This window comes from Centrocercus urophasianus, unplaced genomic scaffold (genome assembly GCF_019232065.1).
Source record: "Centrocercus urophasianus isolate 14NV4802_14NV808 unplaced genomic scaffold, USGS_Curo_1.0 seq_13, whole genome shotgun sequence".
NCBI lineage: Eukaryota > Metazoa > Chordata > Aves > Galliformes > Phasianidae > Centrocercus > Centrocercus urophasianus.
Window position 1 is genome coordinate 41526609 of NW_024884475.1, and position 25441 is coordinate 41552049.

At 43.3% G+C, this 25441-nt stretch overlaps 1 protein-coding gene across 1 annotated transcript in view; it reads right to left on the minus strand.

Annotated features, from left to right (window-relative positions):
* Window positions 1-2373: 2373 nt before the first annotated feature.
* The window catches only part of ADGRL3 (adhesion G protein-coupled receptor L3), a 304411-nt gene continuing 281343 nt past the window's right edge, over window positions 2374-25441 (minus strand). The window contains exons 23-24 of the mRNA XM_042811914.1: window positions 7005-7022; window positions 2374-4789 (exon numbers count right to left, since the gene is read on the minus strand). Coding sequence (XP_042667848.1) covers window positions 3990-4789; window positions 7005-7022 — 818 coding nt within the window. The 3' untranslated portion in view covers window positions 2374-3989. The remainder of the gene's footprint in view (window positions 4790-7004; window positions 7023-25441) is intronic.

The following is a 25441-nucleotide window of genomic DNA, read 5'->3' on the forward strand; positions in this document are numbered from 1 at the left end:
TCTGGCATCTGATATGAGATTACACAAAGAAAGTAACCTTGCTTATGTGCAGGTTAGAAGGAGCATGGGAAAATGAGGTTTGCTACTTGCAAAATGTCCCAGGATGACAGGACATTGCATGAAATGCTCAGTCTTATACTTCTCTGTTCCCCCTTCCAACATGCAAGCAAGACTTTTAGAAGAAAGGATGACTCAAGCTATGCACTGTCATTGCAAATTCTCACTCCATACTTGCCCAGCAACCAACATGTCCTTAAAGTAGTCCCATGTTTCCAACAGGGAAGGCCTGTAAATAAGATCAATTGTTCTGCAGGACCAAGCATTGCTTTTTTCCTCTACTCTGTTTTCCATGGAAAGTTGGATGCTTACTGCAGTCAAATGATGAAGCTTTAATATTCTATCTCTAAAGATAATTTTTTTTTCTTCTCCCTTTCTTTCTTTTAACAAATCTCTAAAAAAAAAGATCCCTCCGATACAGGGCTGTTTATCCACTTCAAACCATCCGGCAAAGTTGTGTGCCCCAATCATAGGTATGGATTTAATACCATAATTGTTACTGCCTCTTCATCAAGCCATCATTTGTACCACATGCTATTCTCTTGCATCTCCCTGCCTTTGCTCAGCATTAAGAAATGCCTCAGTGGTTCTGCAGTTCTACCTCCCACTCCGACAGCATTTTAGGCTTCAAGGGCTTTAGCTGAGTTTCACGTGCTGCAGTCTGCACAGAAGACACCGCTGTGTTGTCAGTCACATAACACATCTACTGAGTTACTTATCAATAAGCAGAAATCTTCACCATGCCAATAATCAACTATCTGATATGATAAACTGTTTCAAAGAGGAAAAAATGAAAAAAATTACCTCCATCTTGCTCCCTCCTTCCCCAAACCAAATGATAGTCTTAAAACATATTTAGCTTGATGTAATTAATGATATCTATTTCCCCTCTGTATTGTGATTCAGCTGTTTCCAAATCTGTAAGAAGCACCAACAGTGAACCCTGTGGTGCCAGCTCAGTCTGGGGACGGAAATAATCAGCTTGAAAATAAACAGTGTTTTTTTGCAATCAAAGTGCTAATAGACATGGTAACTGGAGGACAGTAGCTCTTGCGAGAAGGGATGGAGAAGGGGGAAAAAGCCTGTTTCTTGCTGAATCAGAAATACATGGGAAGGGGCCAGGTGAGAATGACCATTTAGACTGAAGAAAGCCAAAGATATTTAGTATCATACAGTCAGCTCATACCAAATCCACTACTGGTTTGTTCTTGCAGTTTCAGGCACACTGCACTTATCACCTGCCTCCCATTTTATCGTAGCAATATTGGCTACAGCGGATCTCACCCTTTGCAGGAGTTTAATCCCACCAAATCCTTGGAAAATCACTTTTTGGAGACTAATATGGTAGAACAGCTTTAACTTTCTCCAAAACAGAGATACTTCAAGGCCTCACAGTCTCAATTGGACTGTGGCAAAAATTGGTTTGGTGATGGGATCTAAACAGTTGCGTGCATGAATCTACCACTTGCCTCCCAACTCAGTTCCTGCTGGCACAGAAAATAAAACCACACAAGGAGGCAGTGAGTTAGAAGCCAGTGGGGCAGCAGTATCAAGAGCAAGGGCACAGCTGGTGGCTGTTTTGCTGTGATTCCCAAACTCCTGGTAGGAAAGGCCAAAATCTAGACTTAGCAGGAGGCACAGCCTGGTCAGAAATGAGATTTCCTTCCCAAGGCATTCTGGCCTGAGCTGTTGGCTGCAGCAACACCTCAGGTGGCTCAGGACAGCCATTGCAGAGACTCAGTTGCTCTGGAGGGACCTGAAGAGGGGCTGGGCCACTGGGAAGCACAGTGGGGTTTCTAGCACAGTGTTGCCCGGGCTGGCAATTGAACTTTTGGCGAAGGATAGCTCTGCATACACCTGGAGCAAGAAAATAAAAAGACAGCAAACAACAACTGAGGCCTAACGGGAACTCGTTTTACTCTTTGACATGCTACCAGTGGTATTTATCTCAGAAGAATCAAACTTAAAAAATAAAAAATAATTAAAAAATCATTACAATGATTAAAAAGACACATGAAATACTATGCTCAAATCATCTGCATGTCATTGTCTGGTTTATACAGTAGGCACAAAACAGACCTAGGATAACCTGCAAGAAACGTGGGCCAGCTTTGTTCTCAGCCAGATACAAGTGCTGCTAGCCTGATACTTCTACTTAGCTGTAGCTGGGTAATGTTTGTGCTTAAATTGCTCAGCCAGGCCTCCTCTCTTTGGCATTGCTCACCCATGCCCTAAAGGGGTTGGAAACTCGTACTGAAGACAGAAATGGAGAAAGGAACAACAGAGAAGAGCGATTAATTGTACAGTACATACATACAGTGTCTTCTAAATTGTGATCAGTTGTTTATTGGTTGGCAAACAAGCTTCACTTTTACAACAAATATTAGTAATGAGGTCATTCAACTGCTGAGACCATACAAAATGATCATAAATTAAAAATAAAAATAAAAATAAAAGAAAAAAGAAAAAAAAGAAGAAATTATACTCCGTGCTGCTAATTTACCTCTGGAAAGCCTATGTTACTTGAAATCATGTCAAATAAATAAATTTCCTGTTAGGCAAAAGAATGAACAGAAGACTTTTTTTTTCTTTAAAAATCACTGCAAAAGTACTTTTTAGATCACTACGCATCAATCAAATTTCTTCTTAACCACTGCATTACAAGTGCCTAAACGGGGACCGGACGGGGCCGTGAAGGCCCTTAGCTCCTATGGGGAAATCACCGTCTCATGCAGAAGCCCCGCTACGACTACAAAAACCTCTTGGCTTCTAGATGCGAACCTACGGCCTGGGTGAGGGGCTGCTTGCCAAAGATGCTTCACAGGATTCTTGTTACGATCGGTTGTGCACTGTAAACATAAAGTTTGCCCTGCTCTATTCTGCAAAAAGTCTGCCGGCCATATGGCGGCTTGAGAAAGATACACGATGAGGAAAGAAAAGACTCTCTTGGTTGGAAAGAAACTGCCATCGCGTTTCTAAAAATGGTCCTTAGAAAGTGGTGTTTGTTTTTCTGCCCAGTGAGACTTTTTACCAGGATGGGAGGGATAGAGGGGAGAGGCAAAAGGAAAGAAAAGAAAAACAGGAGTTATGAAAAACCTTGCTCCTACTGGTAGACAAACTTACAAGACCAGCACAACAGAAAAAGTTCTTATTTTTTTTCCACTACATTAACAGGGACGCAAGTTCTGGAGGAACAGAAAGCAGACTATATGTGCAATGCTAGTATCTGTACATTACATAGAAATTGTTTGATTCTCTTTTTCTGCCATTAGTTTTGATCGTCAGTTAATACAGCAAAACATAAAATATGCCTTTAGCATATAATTCTAGGATTCCCTTCCGTATCATTAATTTTTGTTTCGGTTGCTCCCACAGCGAAGGGTGCTGCGATCAAACCGAGTTGTGAGCGACCAAACCCCGCTGCAAGATCTGGATTTGTGACAGACAGTTTGCTAGCTTGTTTGTTTTGTGCAGCACTCCCACCTAGATGCGTCATCGCTACTAGTTTCAAATGCACATTTTTGGCCTTTTTTTTTTTCTTTGCATTTTTTTTTTTTTTCTTTCTTAAATCAGGTCCTCAGTATTAAGAGCAACACAGCATCAAGGATCGTTTAAACAAATACAGCATAACTTGAGAAGGCCACGAAGTGTGCCGTTATCTGTCCTATCTCTTTCATTAACATAATGAAGTCTGTCTGAAGGGAGGGAGAATGGGGAGGAACTGGGGGGGGGGAGGGGGCAGCAGTTCCTGTTCTCTCCGGGCTGGCCTAAAAATTCCAGTAAAAAAAGTCTGAGAGTTTCATTTCGCTTAGAACAGCATGAAGATTTAGGAGTACACACAATATTACCACTGCTTGTATTAACTCAGAACAGTAAACCGAGCGTTACGGAGGGGCTGTGGGTGTCCGTTTGCTTCATTTTTGCTTAACCTTCTATAGACTAGTGACCAAATGAGCGGGTCCTTTCGCACTGCCGTCCGGGGAGGTTCCCTCTTTGTTCGGCGGGACTATAAAGCCGTCGCTGCTGCCTCGGCCTAGCTGGTAGTACGTGTGTAGCTGATGGACGTGGTTCCTGGAGCCGAGGTTGGGCATGCTCTTGTAGTAAACATCATCCGCGTCACCGCTTTTTGCCGGCGGGGGGTCGGTCTGGGTGCTGGCGGCAACGCTTTCCGCCACGGGCATGCCGGCCAGCGTGGGCATACTGGTGTACAGAGAATCCCTGTTGGGCGACTGGAGGTCGTCTGTGTGCTCGTTGGTCAGCAAGGGGAAAAAGCTCTCGCTGTTGTCCTGTGGGATGCGCCGCCGGCTGTAGAGATGGGGCTGGGGGCCATCAGCCGAGTACACACGGGGGGGCAGCAGCGGGGCGTCTGACTCCTCGTGGATGAGCTCCAGGCCCAGGCTCTCCTCGTGGGTGAAGGAGGTGGCGTCGTCCAGCACGATGGCGTCGTCCTCGCTCCCGCCGCCCACGCTGTTGACGAGTTTGTTCATCAGGTTTCGGCTCTGCTCGCTGGAGCGCTCGTGGTTGTTCAGGTAGGAGGGGATGTAGTTGGAGGTGAGTTCCTTCAGGATCTTCTTCTCGAGGGCGTTCTCAGTGTGGTTGTACCCGCGGTCGAGGATTTGCACGCAGTTGCTGAGGTACTCGCCGCTGGCGATGCTGTAGCTGTTGCCGTGATTACCATTCAGTGGTAGAGTATCCGTGACACTTGTATCCCTGGCATTGTTCAGAAGCCCCTCTGAAAAACATTACACAAGAGAGGGTGACTTGTACAAACAGGACACTCACGCGGGACGTGCACACTCACACCCTTCCTAGGCTGCCACAGGGCCGGGGAAAAGCGAGCGGCATGCCGTCTCACACTAGGGAGACTGCTTCATCCCACGTGTGAGGGTGCAGCTCCACTTCGCTGCCTTAAGGCCTCGCCGCTGATTTAGGGTCTCGCTGCTGGAAAACGGAGGGCAATAGCTAGCAGGAGGGAATAACCTCTCCCTGCCAATATTTCCTCTCTCTGTTGTGCACTGCTGCTTCCAGAGGGTCTGGGATTTGCTCTGCATGTTCCCTGGGAGCTGAGCGATACGTGAGCCTTAACTGGGCCAAAGTGCCCTTGCTGCAAGGCTTTGGCAATTCACCCCAGCTGAGGAGAAGTATTTGCTGTGTAGGTTAATCATCAGCCGAACTTCACTTGGGACTGTATCCTTACTGGCTTCGGAGGGGGGAAATAAATCTGCACTCCCTATCAGAGGAAAGGCATGAGTGCTCTGCTAAAGGCAAGATTCGTGATTAGCTCATGCAACCAGCACAGGGCCACAAAGTGCTCCTGTCCAAAGCATTTTTGGAAGAAGACTAAGTATCCTACCCCTCATGGCACAAGGGCACAGCCAAAATGATTTACTTGATCTTGGTCAGGTGGGAGTTTCCTAATGCAATTGGTACAGGGGACAGCTGTAACTGGGTCTTGCACAGCCTTTAAAAATACTTTCCATCTCCCTTTCCAAGTGAAAGCAGAGATGGAAGGTAGAGCAAGTACCATCACTGCCACAGTATGGCAGACATGGTGGGACACACACTGGGGTTGTTGGGACATTCCTGAGCCTTTCCTGCCAACCTTCTTCCCTGCCTGCTGTATTTGAACAGGCAGCCCAGGGAAATATATATGCCTGGCTTGCACAAAGAATGCACAGACAGCTGCATAAATGAGACCTCTCATTTATTCAGCAATGAACTGTCCTGCTTGCTCTGTACCACTGACTGCTGTCTCATTTCTACTGGCCTGTCAACACAGCCAGCACAAGGCTGGGGCTTGATGCCATCCTTACTGACTCTATGGGTTATGGTGGAGGAGGTAGGCAAGGGAGAAGTAACCCAGGCCACAGGCAGGTTAAGCTGTCACACACTGTTTTTTTGTTTTGTTTTGTTTTTTTTATCATGGCCAGCAAAGACAGACATGGGAAAGCACAAAATCCCATATCGACCTTTCAGCTAAGGGCTACGGGTGTTGCCGAAAAATCATAAGCAACTCCCAGCAAGCAGCAGTGGATTAGAGGAGCCATTAGCCGACAATTTAACAGTTGCTCTTACCATGCTTGGTACATGGCATGTGTACCTTCTGAAAATACAGGATTCGGTCTATATCTGCGATGTCATAGTTGTGCGTGACAACGGCTGGAAAGTGCTAGTGCAGGCTTTTTTCTTTCTTTTGAGTAAAATGCCCAAATGCATCTGTCGTCTTTTAGGTTTCTAAAGCTTGGAAGGTGATGCCGTATCCTGGGTTTCCAAACAAACAAGGGGGCTATGCAAAAAGTCAACTAGCTATCACAGACATAGAGCAAAGCCGCTTATTTTCATGTTGGAAGCTCTCCAAATGAGCCATGATGTTTGGGAAGAAATGGGAAGTGAGCATTTCAGGGGGAGGATCGTTTGCAATGGGTGACGGACACGACAGCATCTGTCTGATAGCTGAGTGCCGTATGCATTTAGGCACCAAGCAATGCTTCCGCTGCCAATGCATAGAGCCAGAGGCTGGGAGGGTTCAGAGGGAATTAAATGAAGGCATCACATGTGAAAACAGAGTGAGGTCTGCAATGAAACGAGCAGTATAAAAATACCGTGACCTCGCAAATCAAAAGGTGAAGTTTAAAAGAATTGCACGCACAGCTAAATGAGAAACTAGTTTGGGTAAATGATATCACAAAAACGGGAAATAAAAAAGGAAAGCATCATCTAATCTTCACTATATATATATATGTACACACACACATATATATATACACACACACATACGCACGCATACACAGATATATACATATGTATATTCATATGCTTTAGATTCTTTTGATTTCAAAACTGTGAGATGAATTTCCTTTATTAACTACATCATCTATATGTGATGCAATAAAAGTGAACTAAAAAAAATTACATTTGATATGCAATGTTTAGCTTTACTCCCATACTTGTCTCTCTGTAGGGCTCTAAACGACAGCATGAAGAAAAGGAAAGAAAAAACAACAAGTAAGCTTACAGCGACAGTAGGAGAAACATGAGTAAAAAGCAAATTGATGATGTGCAGAAAAGAGAGTTAACGGAAATAATTTTCACTGCCCAGAGTACATGAATTTGTTACATGGTTTATTTCAGGTTAAAAATATTGACATTTTAGACAGAAAAGTATTTTACCCGCAATATCAATGCACTACAGTTTTATTGAAAATATAATCACATTTAAAACTTCATCCAATGCCATTATAAATGTTCAGCGTGCAATACATCAAGAAATAATCCCTGGAAATGTTAAGAGAAGTCTAAAGCTGGCAATGGTCATGCTTGAAAAGACAGGCACTGTCAATGTCATTTCCAGAGTCTTAAAATGAATGGCTTTACTTACTGTTAGTTCTAATAACCCCTGGCAGTTGAAACTGAAATCCATTTCCTTGCTAAACTGTTTTGCTGTCCATCCTTTGCAACAGCGCTTTGCAAGAGTATGACTTAGCTCATCATGGGGCTGTTGGCATTTAAAAAACTTTTGCAAGGAAGCGTTTCCTTTCTGTTCTTTTTATAACCAAACACATGGAAAATTACATGGAATTTGCAAGCAAATGTGAGAGAAATAGTAGTTCGAATAATGGCATCTCTAAATGAAGCTGCTGAGAAGGAAGAGTTAAAAAAAAAAGCAGAGCCAGAGATGAAGATGAAGAGCCATTGTTAAGTGTCAGCTTCTCACTTTGCATTGGTCTGCGGGACACTGTGATTTAAGCAGAGCTTGTTACGGGATTTCCTTCTTCTCTTAAACTTATCAATCACAAAAGCAGTTAGGCCATTTTGACACGCTTATGTATCCAAGAGACTGAGTGAGTACATATCCATCAGATGCAAAGGGTAGTGAGTGCTTCGCATGTGCCGCGGGGTGCCAGGCTCCTCACCTACCATCTCCTCCTCCTTTTACACTCTGTCCTGTGAAGGAATTGGTTTTGTCACTAGTACATGGCCTCTGGCCTGTTGGGTTCTCATTCCCAGCTTCTTTGCAATGCTTTTTAGGGCTCCCAGCCCCTGCTGAGACAGGGCAGCTTCAGCTTGAACAGAGAAGGTATTTTAAAGCACGGAACTGGAGAGGAGGAAGGGGAGACCACCCCAGACTCCACATTTATCGTCTTTATAGAGTCCTGTCTCTGTCAACGGCCAACAACAGATGTGGCAGATGAAGGTGCAAGAAAATCATGTGGAATGAGTTAGTAGGGCAATGTTAGCTAGCATGCCTTCCCTGCACTCCAATCCCAGCCCTTGTAGATTGTGACAGCATCTACTTTTACAATGTGTTATCATTACTTTAGCCAGGTTGCTGGTGCAGCGCCCTTAAAGCGCAGAGAATCCAAATGGGTTTTGCAAAGTTTCCTTTCCACTGCTGGTTCTCCTAATATGCACACTTTGTAATGGAATGCTTTGTCCTAAGATAATAGCCAGTTTGAAAAGCAAAAGCTATACCACTTTCTTTGATCATTAATTAACTTGCAGCCTCCTGAACATAATAGGTCGCATTCTGCTGCCTCTGAAGTCAAAGGCAAAGCTCCAGTGGCTCGAGTGGGATCAGTAATGGTCGCACTTTCTTTAATATACTAGGGATGTAGGCTGGGCAACTTTCTCTGTCATCCATCTGGCTGTGTTGCACTGAATAGCATGTTCAAATCAGTAACACTATTTGTGGAATAATGTACTGTTAACTCAGGTAATTGTATCAGAATCCAGTCTCATAAACTAGAAGAACATAAGATTATTAAAATGCATGTAAAACCTTTTGTCACATTTCCACTCAAATCACTTTTGTCCATTTGAGGCCCCCAGACCTGAACCTCAGGACTTGCCTTAAGTCAGATACTGACCCAGCATTACCTGCTGCCACTTGATTTAACAGTCCCTCAAATCTCAATATTATCATGCAAGAAGACATACAGAATATGAAAGCTTGTTTTGACATTTGTGATACACTAAAGATCTTAAAATTCAGAGCATTTCATGCTTAACAGTAGCCCCTTTTTAGAAGACATCAGTGGAAGCAAATTTATTGCACAATGTTAGCATAGCTTAAGAAATTTCTGAACAACAGAAAGGTCAAACACATGTGCTTCCTTGTGGACTGAATGAAAATACCCTAGTGATACATTTCAATATCTATGTCTGTTATAAACAATACACTGGTATTTAGCACAATGGGGGTTTTACTGCTTCCATTATAACCATCATTATTCTCCCTTCCTTAGGGATCCTTTATGGGAAATGGGCTCCTTCATTAGAGGGGAGAGGTGAAAGAGCGCTACCCACCAAAAGAAATGGTAGAGCAGGATGGAGCTGGAAAGCTCCACACCTCAGCTGCTCTTCCATCCCGGTCAAACACCTCAGCTTGGCCTGGGCAGCAGCACCAAGACAGCAGCCTACAAACACTGCCCTGTCCCCACAGCTGGAGCAGAGACACACACACTGGCGACAAGAGAATGACCTCAGAGAGGGAGCCTCAGCTGAATACGACTGACTCTACCTGCTCACTTCTCGTGCACAGAACAATGTGTCAAGAGCTCTGAGCTTCCCTACGCCTTTTTCCATTCCTTCTTTCTTTTTACTTTGTAATAGAATATACAAAATGTATTAATGCAAAGAGCAAAACATTTTCTCCAACGTCTAAACTCTGCTCTTTGGAGCTGACCTATGCTCCTCTCTTCAGCTGTCATTTCTTCCTACAAATCAAGGGCATTTTTGCTTTGTTTGGCATTTTTTTCTTGTGCAACCTCCAGCAGACATACTGGTGTGCTGCTGACCACATTTCTCTCTGCCATTTCAAACAACAGCAGCTTTGGTGTCAAAGGCCATTTTAGCTTCACTTACCTTCAGAGGTGTTCCTGCTTCTGAAATGAATGGTTTAACAAGGAAATGTGCAGACAACAGAGAAATGGATACATCTGACAAAACACACACACAAGACCAAAACAATACAAAAGCGAGGGGATTAAAAAAAAAAAAATCAAAATCAAAACCACTATGAAAGTTTTGAGTAGAACTGATGAGTGTCTCTTAAAGTGAACTTGATTGCTCATGGAAAAAAGCCTACACAAAATGGAAAAATGCACTGAAATGAAAGAAAAAGGAGGATCGTTTCTGCGCCCAGTTCCAAAAAAACAAAGCGTTTGGGGGGGGGGGGGGGAAGAAGGGAAGAAGAAAAAAAGAAAGAAATGGGCAAAAATAAGCCACAGAAAATGGAATTCTCACTAGAAAAATTAGAGAGAAACTCCAGCACACCTTGTGCGTTGTACATGCTGACAGAAGGGTTGTTATAGACCGCCGATTCCCCGAGCAATGTATTATAAGGGTTGTTAGTGCCATGAGGACGAAGCAGAGCATTGGTTATAAGATGATTAGCCATGGCTCCTGGAGCAGCCCGATAGGAAGACAGAGAAAAAACAAAAAAGGTCAATCAGGCAAATGTGGCATAAAAAAAAAGGAAAAAGAACATTCAGAATGACAACAGTTGAATTAGTCCTGATTACAAGCAGCCAGCTAATTAGACTTGAGAACTGTAGGCCACTAAAGCAGCACAGATGTTACTGACAATGCACAAATCCAAACTGATGCAAAAGAAAATGGATCAGAAAGCAGATAAGCTACATTTATGGTGGTTCCCCAGTTGCTCGGAGTGTAAGCAAGGCTATGCCCACATGCTTGCTACAAATAAACAAAGAAAGATGGCAGCCTACACAATGGCGGGGAGGTGGGGGGAACTCTCCAAAAAGTGCCAAATGAAGAAGAAAAAACAAAAAAGACTAACATAAAACAGCACATTCAGTTCCCACTGTGGCCTAGGATCTCTCTTACTGGTCCCTTGAAATGTATTTGAAACTGAAATAGTATAATTAAAAAGAAACGATGGAAAATGCAACCTCTTCAAAGGCTCTCAGCACTTATTGGAGAGCTCTGCTATGGCCACCAGTTTCTTGTATCTAAAAGGATGAGTTCACTGCAGCTCCTGCTCTCAGAGGCTGTCCAGTTCCTCCTGGCAGGCGGGTAATGAGAGCACCTCGGCCTGGCAGGTGTTGCACTTGGGACTGAAAGCAGACCATGGGGACATATGTTTGGAGAGTCCCTGTTTTCCAAGCAAATGTCTTTTTGCCTTCCTTCCTGTCATTTCTGAATACGCAGCCAGCAGTCAGCCTTCCCCTTAGGTTTGCCCCTTGGAGCTGCAGATTCTGGACTTCTGCTTTTCAGGATCATCACAGCTTAGCAAGTGGATGCCAAGACCCACCCTGTTTCCCACCACAAGCATCAATCCCTGAAGCAAAGCCTCCCCCCTCCTCTTGTTGACCTGCAGGACCAAAAAACCATTAAACCCTTGTCCTGTTAAGTCTCCCCTGGGATCCAGAGAGGCAGATGACTCAAAAACTCACCCCAAGACAATTCCCACTCTCATTGCAGGAATACTCAAGGGCATAAAGTAATTTTCATTTACTTCCTGGGCTAGAACACTAGAACAAATCCTTCCTACTAAGAAAACAAGTCTTAAATGGGGCAATTTCAAGGCTATCAGCAGGCAAAGAGAAAGGGAAGAAGCACAAAAAACAGACCACCATCTTTTCCCCAGCCCAATCCTCTTCCAGGGCACCAGAACCTCCATCCCAGACCCCCACATTCCAGCTTGGCCCCTAGCTGGAGTGGTAGGGTTAACTGGCTTCACCAACATCTGCTGCCCAAACCCAAACAAGTGATTGGAAAGCAAATTCCTCAACACCAGCCACTCTTTTGGGGTCATCTTTGTCACCTATGGGATGCAGAGTCCACCATCTGCCTCTCTTGGGAGTAAAGAGTAAAGGTGGCCGTGTGGCGTGGTAGAGGCGGGCTTTGCAAGACGCTGATGTTCTGGGTGCAAACTCTTCTCTGCAACTAATAACCTGGCTTCCTCCTTTTTTTTTTTTTTTTTTTTTTTTTGATGCCATTGCTGATAATATACAAGCCCCAGGTCAGTTTCTCAGAAGCAAGCTCTGTGAGCTCTGTGAAAGCTCACGCCAACAGAGCATTTCAAGAAAGCAAAATCTGTCCTGCCTCTCCTTTATGTTTCCCCAGCCCTTCCCGTACTGAGGCGAATGGCATTAGCGGGTCACTTGGCCTTTTGAGCACAGAACAAGGTAGAAGGCGGCGCTGTATGAGGGCTGCATGCCAGGGAGGCTCCTGCATGGATACATGCAGCTGCAAAAAATACTGGTTTCTCTCACCTGATGTTTTGGCTATACTGATGTAAAGCAAGATGAACTGTTGTGTTTGGAAATAAGGAAACAAAGCTGTCTCCTGTAAAAAAACATTATATGAACACTTAACTAAGCAACCTTGAATATAACTCATTGTCAAATGAGTCAGTCCTTTTGTTCTGGTGACGCGTTTATCCATTACTATCACACATTGGATGAAGACTGTAGGAACAACTTCTCTTCTTGCACTTGTTTTATACCAGTGTGACTACTAAGGACATTTAAAGTAGCCTCCGCTTTTATACCACTTCCAAACAAGCTGGGCCGCAAAAGATTCAAAGAGGGACTCACGTTTATACAAGTAACAGGAAAGACCAGAGTTAATGGCAGTCACAAATTCTGAAGTGACATAATCCTTCCATTTGAGATTTACCCCAATTTCCAAGTTGGTTGCCATGAGATTTGATATGGAGAAGAAGGCTGTACCTGCCCCATGGCTTTGAACGCTTTTGCTCAAGGTGTCTTTCAATGGCAACTACAGAAAGAAGCATCTCACATGATGTGTTGCTGGCCTGATCTTGTCTAACACATCACGTTCCAACAGCAAAGACAGTGATGCTTTTCCCAGGTTTGTACCCCACCTGTTGCCATGCATGAGCTGATCCCACTGCAGCTTGAGCTTGGAGCAGTGCACGGCAAGAGACAAAAAGGGACACATCTGTGTCAGTACACAGCACCTGGCTTGCCTACATGCACCACAGGGGCCCTCTGCTGCCCGGTGGGCTCTGAAACAAGCTAAATTCACATCAACCTGGTCCTTCTGGACTGTATGAACTAGATAGTTCCTGGAAACTTTTAAAGCAGATCAGTGATTCTGACTACAAACACTACAAAAAGTGGAAAACTCAGAATAAGTCAGTCATTTTCAATTGCAAATCTGTGTACAAGAGGAGGCTTTGTGTAACAAAACAGCCACCCATTTCTATATGCAGACACGAAACAAAAATACCACATCTTCTGCTTTCCTCTCCCTTTATTTGTGAGGGTGTTAAGATTTTTTAATTTACTGATCTAAATGTCACTTTTGAAGTCAGTTTTGAGTAATTCTCCTGGTGCAAAGCCAAAGTAAATCCACTGATATCTCTTTCCGATACCTTTCAATATTTTGGGCATTGAGCAGCAGGCTCCCATCAGGGTGGGCTGCCCACAGCAAACTTCACTCTTTGTGTGTGTCATGGAAAATACAACCTCTGGTATCTCAAAAAGAAAATTATATATGCCTTGTATTCATTAATCTGGGGTCTTGTTTCTCCTTAGCTGCTTTAAAGCTGCAACATTCCCTGCCTCAAAGGATTGAGGGAGAAAAACTGCATTCAGGCTCCAGAGAGCTTGAAGTTAAAGCTTAAGATAAAACAATAATACAACAGCCGAATCCCCATTATTGAGTTTCTCCTTCCCAGGAGGGAGAAAGAAAAAGGTATCGCAAGCCATACATTTAAGTATCATCCTGCCATTTTCATAACACTTTATCATTGCTATAGCAACCACCAGGACTACTGGGAAAAGCAGATTAAGTCTGCAGATGAAGTATGAGCAGAAGAAGCAGGTGGGCTACCCATGAAAATGGCCATGGTAATAAACAGCTAGTGAAGTCCAACAAAGAAAGCCTGGGATCAAAACACATGCCTTCTGAAAATGCTAAGAGAAGATGCAAATAGGCCTTTTTGGCACAACATGTCATAGCCTTCCATGTCATGACACCAATTACTCCCAGCAAATCATGCAGCCCAGCATCATCCTTGCTCTGCAGCAGTTCAGTGGTAACATCCCCTAAACAAATTCCTCCTCTGCCATTTCCTGAAGTACCCAAGCCCAGCACACAGTCACCAAGCATGCTTTTCACTTTCTTATTTGCTTAGTTATGCTGGCTGGCTTTAGTTCAGCTGCGCTGCAACACCTTCACTTCTGCTAGCCAAAGGTACTCTACTGAAAGCAAACTCACCTCATTCCCAAACCCACCTTGTGTTGTGTGCATATGGGCATACCTGCTCTTGGGAGTGGGAAAAAGATGAGGCTTCAAGGCCAAAGGCTCACATGGGAATTTCCTTTTTCACAGGGATGAGAAGTTCACAAACAGAGCCTGCGTTTAACAGCAGGAATTTGGTGCATGAGCACAACAGAAAACTGCACCTTGTTAAACAGGTACAATTTAAACACTCAACTAAAAGCAAAGGGCAAAAAGAAATATGACAAGCGTATGCCACCAGACTCTAGGTTATATCATTCAGGAACAAAAATTCAACTAATTTCTTGTGGGCAGCTGGCTGACAAAGCCATTTAAAGGCATTTAAGCTAACTTGAATCATCTGCGTGGTCTGCTCAACAGAAGGGGAAACATATCCAAGTACTCCTCCAGCCTTTCTGAAAATTAATGTCATGCAGCGTGGCCTAAGCAGGCTGCCAATGGCTTGGGCAGCACTGCTTTTTCAGGGTCATCTGCCCACATAGGTAAGGATACCCTCACATGTCTCTTCTGGCTTTGTATCTTTTCAGAGACTTGCCAAAACCAGCTCTTGCCTTGCTACATGCATTTTAGCAGGTTGGAAGCACACTGGGGAAGGGAAGATTTCCCCACTGCTGAGAAGGCATGCCAAGAGTGCAGTTTTGCAGAGAAAGTAGACTAAAGCATTTAATAAATGTAAGCTGGTGAATTAGCGAATCAATCAACTGAACATTTCAAAAATGCCCAGAGAAGCCCAGTATTTTCCAAATGAAATGTTATTCTTTTTTGTTTCTCAAGACTGGTTTGTATGAAAGCTGACTTTGACTCTCTTATGATGTCATCTTTTCATTAGAGTAAAACTAAAATAAATAGTTCAGAAAAGGCACATCTGAGTTGTAACAAAATATTTCATTGCCTCTGACCCGGGAGTCCAAAAATGTAATTGTTCTTGTTACTTTTTTGGTTGTTTCCTGAAAGGATGTAATGGTGTGCTTCTGGTCAACCTTAATCTTTATGTTTTTTTCCCCATTTGCCGTCCACACAACTCTCGCTGCTCCCATCCCACAGGGTAGAGCAGGGAGCTGTGCCCCTGCCCCCTTTGCCTCCTGAAATAACCAAATTATCCTTCTGTCCAAAGACTGCATAAATCAAGACCGCTAGCTTCTCACACTTCATATATTGGACTTCAGACCACCCTGCAGAGAGAGTATGGCCCAGTCCCCAGAGTTACTGCAGTGCCTTGGCTACCAGCGAGACTAGTTTATCCAGGGCACCAATGATGTGGTTAGAGATGAATCTTTTCCTAAGTGTCCATTTAAAAACAAAGAAACAAATAAAAACACACTGCCTTACTCTAATCATAGTAAGTAAGTCATCTCCTTAACTTGAACATTACTGAAATAACCTTGCTGCACAGATCTACTTGTAAATTCTTGCTAGCTCTGTACATCATTGAACATTAACTTATTCCATTTTACTCCCAGGCAAAGAAAATACATTCAAAGCAGGTTTGCATGAGTCAAAGCTCCAGTCATCTCTGTGACTTTTCTTATCAGCATTCAGTACTGCTCTTTACTGTGTTGTGGACAGATTCTTGAAGTATTTTAAAAAATCCTGGTCTTCTGCATGTTCTCTTGTAAGTTATTCAATTAATATAACTATGAAAAGTGAAATCACACACATTTGCTGAAGGACAACAGCTATCTTCAGCATTCTTCTCGTTCCCTTCAACAAACGCTCTGACGTTCAGATTTATTGACCTGTGTTCTTATAATAGCCAACAGGATTTAGTTAATAAACTTCAATAAACCTCCCTATTAAATTTCTCTCAAATAGGTTTGTTGTCACTTGCAGCATCTAATCTATTCATTGAGAAGCTATTAATACTGACTGCAGTGAAATGGAATTTCAGCAAATGAGATTGTTAAGCTCTGGGCCATCTTCTGTGAAATGAAACATTCCATGCTTTTATGCAAACACAGGGCAGGGAAAATAGCTCTTTCTCCCTTTTTCCCTCCTTTCTCATGGAATGATTTCAGATGATAAGATTATAATCTGCAGGCCATGTTCAAAACATACTGCTAGTCCACATCAACTTATAAATGTTTGCCATGGGACAGAGGCCATTGTTCCACTGATTCCTTCTCAGCTGCTTGAAGCAGAAGCACATTCCCCAGATGGGACATTTCTTTTTACCACTGCTGCTCCTTCAAAGAGTTTATGGTTCTCTACACCTTGACTGCACAAAGGTGCATTATGGCTCTTTATACTTACTGCTCACCAGATGCAACTTCTTAATCAAGACATTTGGAATGCCATGCCTATGGTGGAAACTGGCCTGTACTTGCAAGAGTATAAGCAGTCATGCTTTCTTCCTTCCTCCACAGTCATCATGCTAAGACTGCTCTGCAGCAATACTCTGCTGGATCTAATAGTCCCCAAAGCCTGCTCTGATTTCAGAAATTGCTTTGCCCTTACTTTTCCTCTTTAAATCTGATCCACCTAATGACTGAACTTCCAATTATATGGCTGTCAATCCTAAAATCAAAGCCAGTTCATAATATCTCCCAAAGGAAGAATGCCACGTCACTCACTGAAATCACTGCTACAAATCTCAGCTAACTCTGTCCCAGGCAGCAGAGAGGCAAAATAAACCAGAAGACAATCAGCAATGGGATTCATTTCACACGTAGGCAGAAATACAAGTTAAATTTTCTAAGTTTTGATCCCTGATGCAGAAAATCATATTTTTCCTGGCATATGTAAGGCTGATTGAAAAAAAAAACAATCACAAACCATGAACAACTGAAAAAAGAAGTCGAGGCACTTGCTAGTCCAAAAGGATACTGCATTTTCCTTACAAATAGAAAATATTCATTTGCTTACAGCTACCCGGAATTCATCTCTACTTCATATATGATTATCAGGATGATTCATTTTGAGGCCAGATGCTGACATTTAGTTAAACCAACAGCCACGTAGTAGGGCTGCAGAGATTTATGTCTTGCAAACAGAAATTCCTCCAGGTTGTCTCAGTGCATGTGGACAACTCCATCCAAATTTGTGATCTGTCTGGGAGTGGGACCCAGGCACTGGTACTCGTGGGGTCAGGGGGAATCAGGGGTTGATATATATGCTCTGTAATGGTTGCAAAAAAGGAACATAGAAGCAGGGGACAAAACTAAAGACTTAAAACTAAGGCAGTTTCATCAGAAAAATGCCAGCGGCAGTGAGGTGGTAAAGAAACAGCCACAAACACTGGGCAAAATGGAAATTTTAGAGTCCTGACATAAATTAACCTTCTGAAATTCCTGTGCTATTCCCCTTGTTGTGAGCACTGGCATACACAGTATTTGCAGTACTGGAACGGTAAGTGCTCTTGAGCATCACCATCCCCAGAGAGAGAGCAGAAGCCACAGCACTTGAGAAACTGTGGGTAGATGAAATGCTAGAACAGAGCCTGCAGGCTTGCTCTGGATTAGTGGAGAGATGCCTCAAAGGACTCTCAACCTGCTTCTTGCCCTTTGACTTCCACCAAACATCCAAGGGACACATAAGCACCTCAGAAAAACACTACTCTGCTCTCAAGAGGCAGCCTCAACTGAAAAGAAACAGAAATGGAACTGCTAATCATACCGCCGAGGCCGAAGGAGAGCGGGTTCACATTCTTGTTGATGTATGTGGCTAAATCGGCTGCCTCCAGGCTCCAGGACTGCTGACTGAATCCCCTGCAACAAAGCCTAACCTTCCCAAGGCTGGGAGCTTTGCTAGTCGCTGGGAAGGGAAATGCTCAAAAATAGTCTGCTGGAGTCCCTTGGGCTGGTACAGCAGAACACACCTGCTGGCTCAGCAGTGGTGAGCAAGGCCAGTATCAAGCACAGACTGCAGAAATGCTAGGCGCTGGGGGAAAAGTGCCATGCCTTTGGTTTAAAGCAGTGATGATGATAAAGTGAGATTTGCACATTGGCAGATGATGGTCTCCAAGTGGCCACTGAGGCTGCAGCTTCTACTAGAGTCATCGCAGGCTCAGCTTTGAAAAGTCCTCTACATTTCCCTCCAGAAGACCCTGCCAACCACTAAATATGTAGTGCAAAAAAAGAAAACAAATGGAAAGAAAGCAGTATTTATTCTCTAATACCTTTAAGCCTGAACAAGAGTCACTGGTATTGCTCAGAGCAAGTAAGAGCTGTTTAGCCAGACTGTGACATATCAGTGGATGGCGCCCTTTGAATATCCAATTGAGATGAGTAGAGGCATTCCTACCTCTCCCAGAGTTTAAGTGCTTGCTATTTGTTTTATACTCAATATAAATTCAACAGAAATCTGTCTGTCATGCCAGTCACACAAATCCATCAAGGAGAGAACGAGCATCTTGAGATAGACTGACACATGACAACAAGAACGATCCTGCAATCCAAATTTGTACCCACCCTCTGCTTTCCCTAGGCACTGACAGCAAAGGGTCAGCTTTGCAAATGTGCTCAGATGAGCAAGTCATTCTTTAAATTGTATGGAGAAATTTATCTTGATTTAAGCTCCTGAACAGGGGCTGACACAGCTCCGAAGCCAGAACTAGAAAAATGCTGAACTGGGTTAAGCCATCCCTGAGCAGTTTGTGTTGATTTTCCATTTTGCTCTTTCTTTCCCTCTGCTGGTCTCTCCTTTTAACCACACCATAAGTCAGACTGTTTTCACTGCTGTATTTCCAAATTATGTCCTAGCTACTACACGCCAATCCTACGCAGACAGCTAAACAAAAACATCTTCATCTCACCATACAGAAGGGGAAAATCTGGGGACAGTAACCCAAACTAATTTCACTTCAGTGCCCCAGTGCAAACCTGCAGCTACCACCTTTTGGAGTGACAGACTCTGACCAAGGCAGAATGTCACCTTCTAATGTGTTTTATAAGGAAAAGCTTCCTAAAAATGCAGGCTGATATGGCCACCTGAAGATAATTTAAAACTTCCCCCCCCTAAAACACACACAGTCATCCCTGCTGAGTTAACAGTGCAGATATGGTTTCAGCATGGAAATCACAGCTTAATTATATTTTTGAGTGGGTGGTAGGAATTTGATGGGAGATTTCATTTAGGAAACAATCACGTCTTGGGTTAGAAATCAGGATATTAATGTTCTTCATTTTAATTTTCCTCTCTGACTCAGATTCCCACTGTTTGAATTTGAGCTCAATTTGTTCTGTTCATTATGAAGAAATCCACATGAATTTGACATTAAACTGATTATCTCTGAAAACAGTAGCAATAATTTCCCTTTTTCCTGTGTATGTTTCAGATTATGTCTTTGTGGTTGATATAAAAACGCAGGGGAGAAATAATAAAGCAAAGAGAAATCAAGTACTTATGCTGGAGCACTACTTACAATCTGAAACACACAATGACACTTAGGCATTTGGGAGGAAAAGGCAAGGGACGGGGACAAAAGAATACCCTAATTTCCATTTCCCATTTCAGAGCATTTGCGTGGGAAAAAGAGGAGTGAGTATGGCTTTCCTAGCCAGGAAAAATAACAAGTGCACTAATATTGGGGATCCTGGAGCTTCGCAATGACTTTTTCATGTTTGTTTTTCTTTTTCTTTTCTGGCCTTCATATACCCATCCAGAATCTAAGGTTTAGTAGAGGCTGCAAGTGTGCATCCACTATAATAAACAGACTCCTAAGGCCAAAAGGAATAATTAAATATTTAAGACTTGCCACCTTGCAGCAGGAGTTGCCAGAGGTCCTGGATTCCAATCTTGCACCAGCTTATGGGATCTTGATGGCACTGACTCAACTTAGTGGCCTCCATAAGTCTCACGTGTGTTCCATATCCCCTGCTCGGCACTGGACTACCAGTCCTTTCCTTCTGTCTATCTCCTACAATCTTGGACTGTGGTTGTAGCCCAACTTCCAGCCTTGTCTTTACGCCCATCCCCTGCTGCTCTGTGCTAGCCCCTGGACTTGGTTCATCCTCCCACCTTCTCGAGGGCTGTGGACAGACCCTGTTACCAGCATCCATTTCTGCCTAATGGGTTCAGGCTTTAGTGGACAGTGCCCTATGCCTTTTAGTTGGGTTCCTCTTGTCTCCCAGCTCTTCTCACTCTTGCAGCAGCTCTGTTCCATCTGCTTGCAGAGCTGCATTTCCCTGATGTTCCTGCAATCAGGGAAGATCAGAGCAACGTAGGCCACCAATACAGCTCTCCTGGAGACCTCTGTGGATGGGGTTAGCAGGGGCTGTGAGCACTGCCTTTGGGATGAGAGAGCATAGAGCCAAAAGGCAAGGGGTGCACATACTCATGTTTCTACAGGAAGATTGGGATTGGAGCATTAAGCTTTATTTTAAACTATTAAACCTGCTCCTTAGGTGCAACTTGCTCTGTAGTTTGAAAGCCAAGATTGAGGGCATTACAGTGAATGCAGAGCATTACAGTGGGGCCTAGCACAACAATAGTTTCTATTTACAAAGAAATGTGGTGGCTCTGTCTCCAGTCCATTTATTTTCCCAGAGGGAAAAGCCACCAAGATATTGTAAGTGCTTGTCACCAGTGAAGATACAGTTCCTCTTATCTGCTAACTTCAATGGATACATGCGGCTCCAACAGTACGTTTTCCTGTATGAAAACCCTACCTCATACCATCAACAATGCTTTCCTTTTTCTCTGCTGTTCTCAAGCCTCACCTAAACAAGAAACACTCCTTCCTTTAACAGATAACTCATTTTTCCTCTAGAAGAAAATATCAAATCTCCAACTTGAAAACCTGAAGGGTAACAAAGTACCATAGGGTTCATGATGGTTTTTTTCTCTCTCAGCTGTCTCGTATCCAGAGAGAGACAGTAATTATTGTTTTACCTCTCACCTAAGAGATAGATAAAAACAGGCTGGAGTTGCATTGCTGTTTTGCACTACAACTGCTTGTTTGCAAGGCTGTCTGAACTACTTGAATGCTTTTTGACAGTAATGCTCCTCAGGTGCAAACAGACCGGTTCCTCATGCTTAGAAGGAGGCCACTTAGATGTCCCCAGAGCTTGGGTCTATGCCATACCAGCAGTGTTCAAACAGTGTATTTGCAGTGGTCCCTTGCAATCTGTTCCTCTTTCCATCAGCACAGTGCTGAGTGACATTCCCTTTCCACCTGCGTGGACTGCACAGGTACATGACTAGATTTCAGAAGTACAAGTGTAACAGAACTGAAACAACAGTAATGACATTAATTGCTTTTAATCTCTGCTCTTTTTAGCAACTGTCTTTATCCCAACCACCAAAGAATCTCCTGTTACAACCAAGCAATTATCTACTGTCTTCTCCTGATGAACTTCTTGCTTTCTCTACCTTCTACTTTTCAGCCTTCAAGGAAACAATTCCACCCTACAGGTATCTCAATATAGCTTTTTGGTCCAGTTTTTCAGCATTTTGTCTGAGTGTCTGAATCAAGACCTCCTAAACCTCCCAAATGCTGTTTAGGCAAAGGAAGATTTTTTTTTTTTTCCATTCACAAAGTCATCAGCTTGGTTCAGGTTTTACCTCACTCACCTTTTGTAGCTCACTCCGAAACAGCTTGCAGTTATAAGTTCAACAATACTACTATGCTCAACCCTTGCACTGTTTCTGACTTGGGCAGGCTGTCACCCAGATGTTCAGCAAACCACATCTGGGCTGCTAATTCAACACTTCCCTATAGCTCCAGCATTACTTTACCATGTGGTACTTGTCTGAGCTGAGTACAGCTCTACAGACTTGGCTCAGGTGTAGCAAAGTTTAAATAACTCTGCATCAGACTTAGACTTGGGAGACCGAAGTCAGCTGGAAGCCATGGCATTCATACCACAGCTGCATCAATTCCTAGTCAGGCAAAGAGGATAACAGAACACAGACTTGGGGACTTTGCAAACACACTATTCCACAGCGAATTACAGTCTAGTCATGCCTAACGTAAATAAAGGCGAGTCCATGCTGTGTTACACATGAGACATAGCAGAAGAGAAATGCAGAGAAAAGCAGACAACACTGAAAGGATCACAAGCACAGGGAGATGAAGAAACTCCCAAAGTAATGTCTGCATTTTTTATCCTGCAGAGACTGGAGTCACAGATAAGCTGGAGAACCACTGAGATGAAGGCACTGAAGCAGTAAGTCCGTCCCAAATTTTCAGTGCTGAGAGAAGCACAAGATGGATGTAAAATAGATGGAAGGAATACTCAGCCAGATCCATGGTGGGAAAAATGGCAAAGTTGCAGAGTTGGAGTGTGAGGACCAGGAAATCCCCTACATCTTGAAACAGAGTAATTGTCTACAGGGCAGACTAGCATGTTCTTCCTCTGACAGTAGAAGTGATAGAGTGATATAACCCCAAACACACAAAGCCATGATGAGCAGAAAGGGGGAATGGAACCTAAAACAGTTTGGACTAGTCTGTAACTGGAAGTTGCCTTCAGTAGATACTTGAAATGATCGTGTATGTCTTGACAGTCAAGAGTAAGTATTGGTTTCATTACAGAATGTGTTACATCAGTTGAGTTTGGGAATGTGCTGGAAATTCCCAGTAGGATGAATGAGAATCATATCATGCAAAACAATATCACGGCACATGGCATTTGCAGGGGAAGAAGGCAGCAGACGAAAGAGGCGCTCGAGCTGAAAAAAAGCTGCAAGGAATGTGACATCTGCTAAATCAGATAAAGATACTGCTATGTGTCTAAAGGAAGGACGTGCCGTACAAGCACAGTATTCCAGACTGACACCCATGATGTTCATGGAAGAAGGAGGCATATGAAGTGGGACAGCAAATGCTAATCATAATACAGGAAAAGGACAGCAAGGGCAGACTTATCTGGGACATCAACAAGCAGTAGGGGGTTGTTAGTATTGTGAGTGTGATCAGGGAAAAAAGGCTTAGATGAAAAAGTACCCCAGTTAGAGGATGTGACACTGCTGTCTGCTTTCACAACAGGAGCACGAAAAGTCAGCACCAGCCTAGGAAATGGAGGAGTGAAGCAGGCCAGGAGTTGGAGGACAGGATGATTCTCAGGAGAAAGGATCATTTTCTCTCTGCTTTAGAAACTGGACTGTTGACTGAAGGTTCTGGGAAAAATACCTGTGCACAAAGAATGTATAATTTGGGATAATACAGTTTCATGTAGAAGGTATCTAGGCTGGGAGGGCTGGAGAGAGACTTCTGAAAGGGTATACAAGCCTGTTTTATCAACCTCAGGCCAGGAAAGATACCAACCATATAATTCAAGACTTGTGTTTGATTCCTCTGAGGTTTAATTGCACACTTGTAAATAAAACATTAATGAAATGTCTCCTTTAAAGCTTGATATATATTAAAATATTAAGAGGAAGACAAGAACTGTGAAAACCACATTGCCCTACTGGTTTGTTCAGGCTTCAGCTCTCCTGAGGGAGAGACTGAAGAAACAATTTATACTTTATGCAAAGCCCTAGGACCATGAACACTTCTTTCCAGGCAGAATAAAAAGGATAAAGTGTGAAATATCTGGGGCATGCTGCAGCAGGATTTCTGTTGATGTCAGGTGTATTTTCCTAGCATAACTGACCACCTGCTGCTTCAGAGACACTGACTCCCAAATAAATGTTTTAACCTCCATTTTGCAGATCCACCAAAAAAACCCAAACCAACTCAACAAACAAAAACAATAAATTGCATGCCTGCCTGTGTGAAAAAGAGGAAGGGTGCCCCAGTGTAATTGCACAACTTATTCAGGATGCTTAAGCATCCCACCACAAAGCATCCCTTTGAAGACAGTTACCAGGCTATTTCTGCATTCTGTGGAGATATGCAGGCCCTTTGAATGATTCATCTCATGTGATGGCACACAACAGAAATAGCTGGATGAAATCCACTTTGAAAATGCCTCCCCCAGCAGTTCATTTCCCAACCGACCTTTAAATAACAGGTACATCTACCAGTGGGCTCTTGCCACACAGGGATGGAGACTACACACTTAAAACCTCTTCACAGCTTTCCCAATTTACAGCCATACTCCCATCTTTGCACAAAAAGAGCCAAAACTGAAAAAGGAGACACCTTTTTTCTGCCAACAAGCCCAAGATGCTGTTTGCTAATGCATTTCCCTTTGTAGCCTCAGCTGCACTGGAAAACAAGGAAAATTCTGTGCTAACTAAAGGAGTGAACAGTTCATGCATGACACATTCTGGACTGCTGCTGAGATGGATGGCAGAGGGAAATGGTGGTTCTCTCTGTAACCTTTGTACAACTGATCCCCCACTAAATTAGCCCCAGAGAAGCCTGCTTGTAGCAAAGATGGAGAGAGATCCAAGGGCAATGCACACAGTTAAATCAATATGAACAGGGGCATTTGCAGTAATGGCATCTTATGGCCATCTTTATCAACAAATCTCCAGTGCAAAATGAAACTATACTAGCAAAACACCTTTGTAGTGGGTCGAGAGATGAAAGTACACCTCCATGTTAACTATGCTGCCTTCCCCTTTGCACTGATTTGGGAATACACATATAATGTTAAGAAAATTGAATCATATACACTTAGCGCCCCTGCACTCTGCAGTCAACACTACTAACAGCACAGTCAAAATTCTCAAAGCCTATCCTTACACTGTTACATAGGCAAAACTCATTCTAAAATCAGTGGGAAAAATGGGTGAATAAAGACTGGAAAAGAACCAAAGTCCCAATTCAACTCTCAGCTGATCTGTTCAGTGTGACCATCAGCAATGGAAACACTTTCCATTTTCACCATCATGATTACAGTTGGGCTCAATAATCCAAATTTTGCCTCTTCTTAATTCCAGCATAAACTGGGTAGAGATGCAAAACAGAATTTAGCATCTAATTTCTCAAGGTTAAGCCGTAAGGTAATCGTAGCAAACTGGAAACAAATCAGCCTCTGAGGCTTTTTTCCCTCCTCTTACTGCCATTTTCCCATAACTGTCTGAAAGGACTTTTTTTTTTAACAAAAGTTCTTATTTCCTCTAGTGCCAGGCACCACATTGTGTTTGGCATGCCTCTATTTCTGTACGTCTCTGATAGCCTTTCCTCCACAGATGTCTATATAAAGTTCACATTAGTCAGTTCTTCAAACTAGGTATGAACATCAATGCAGACGATTTTGTTCCAAGCACACAGCTTTTCTTACGTATGTGCTCTGTTGTTCATTTTTGCTTC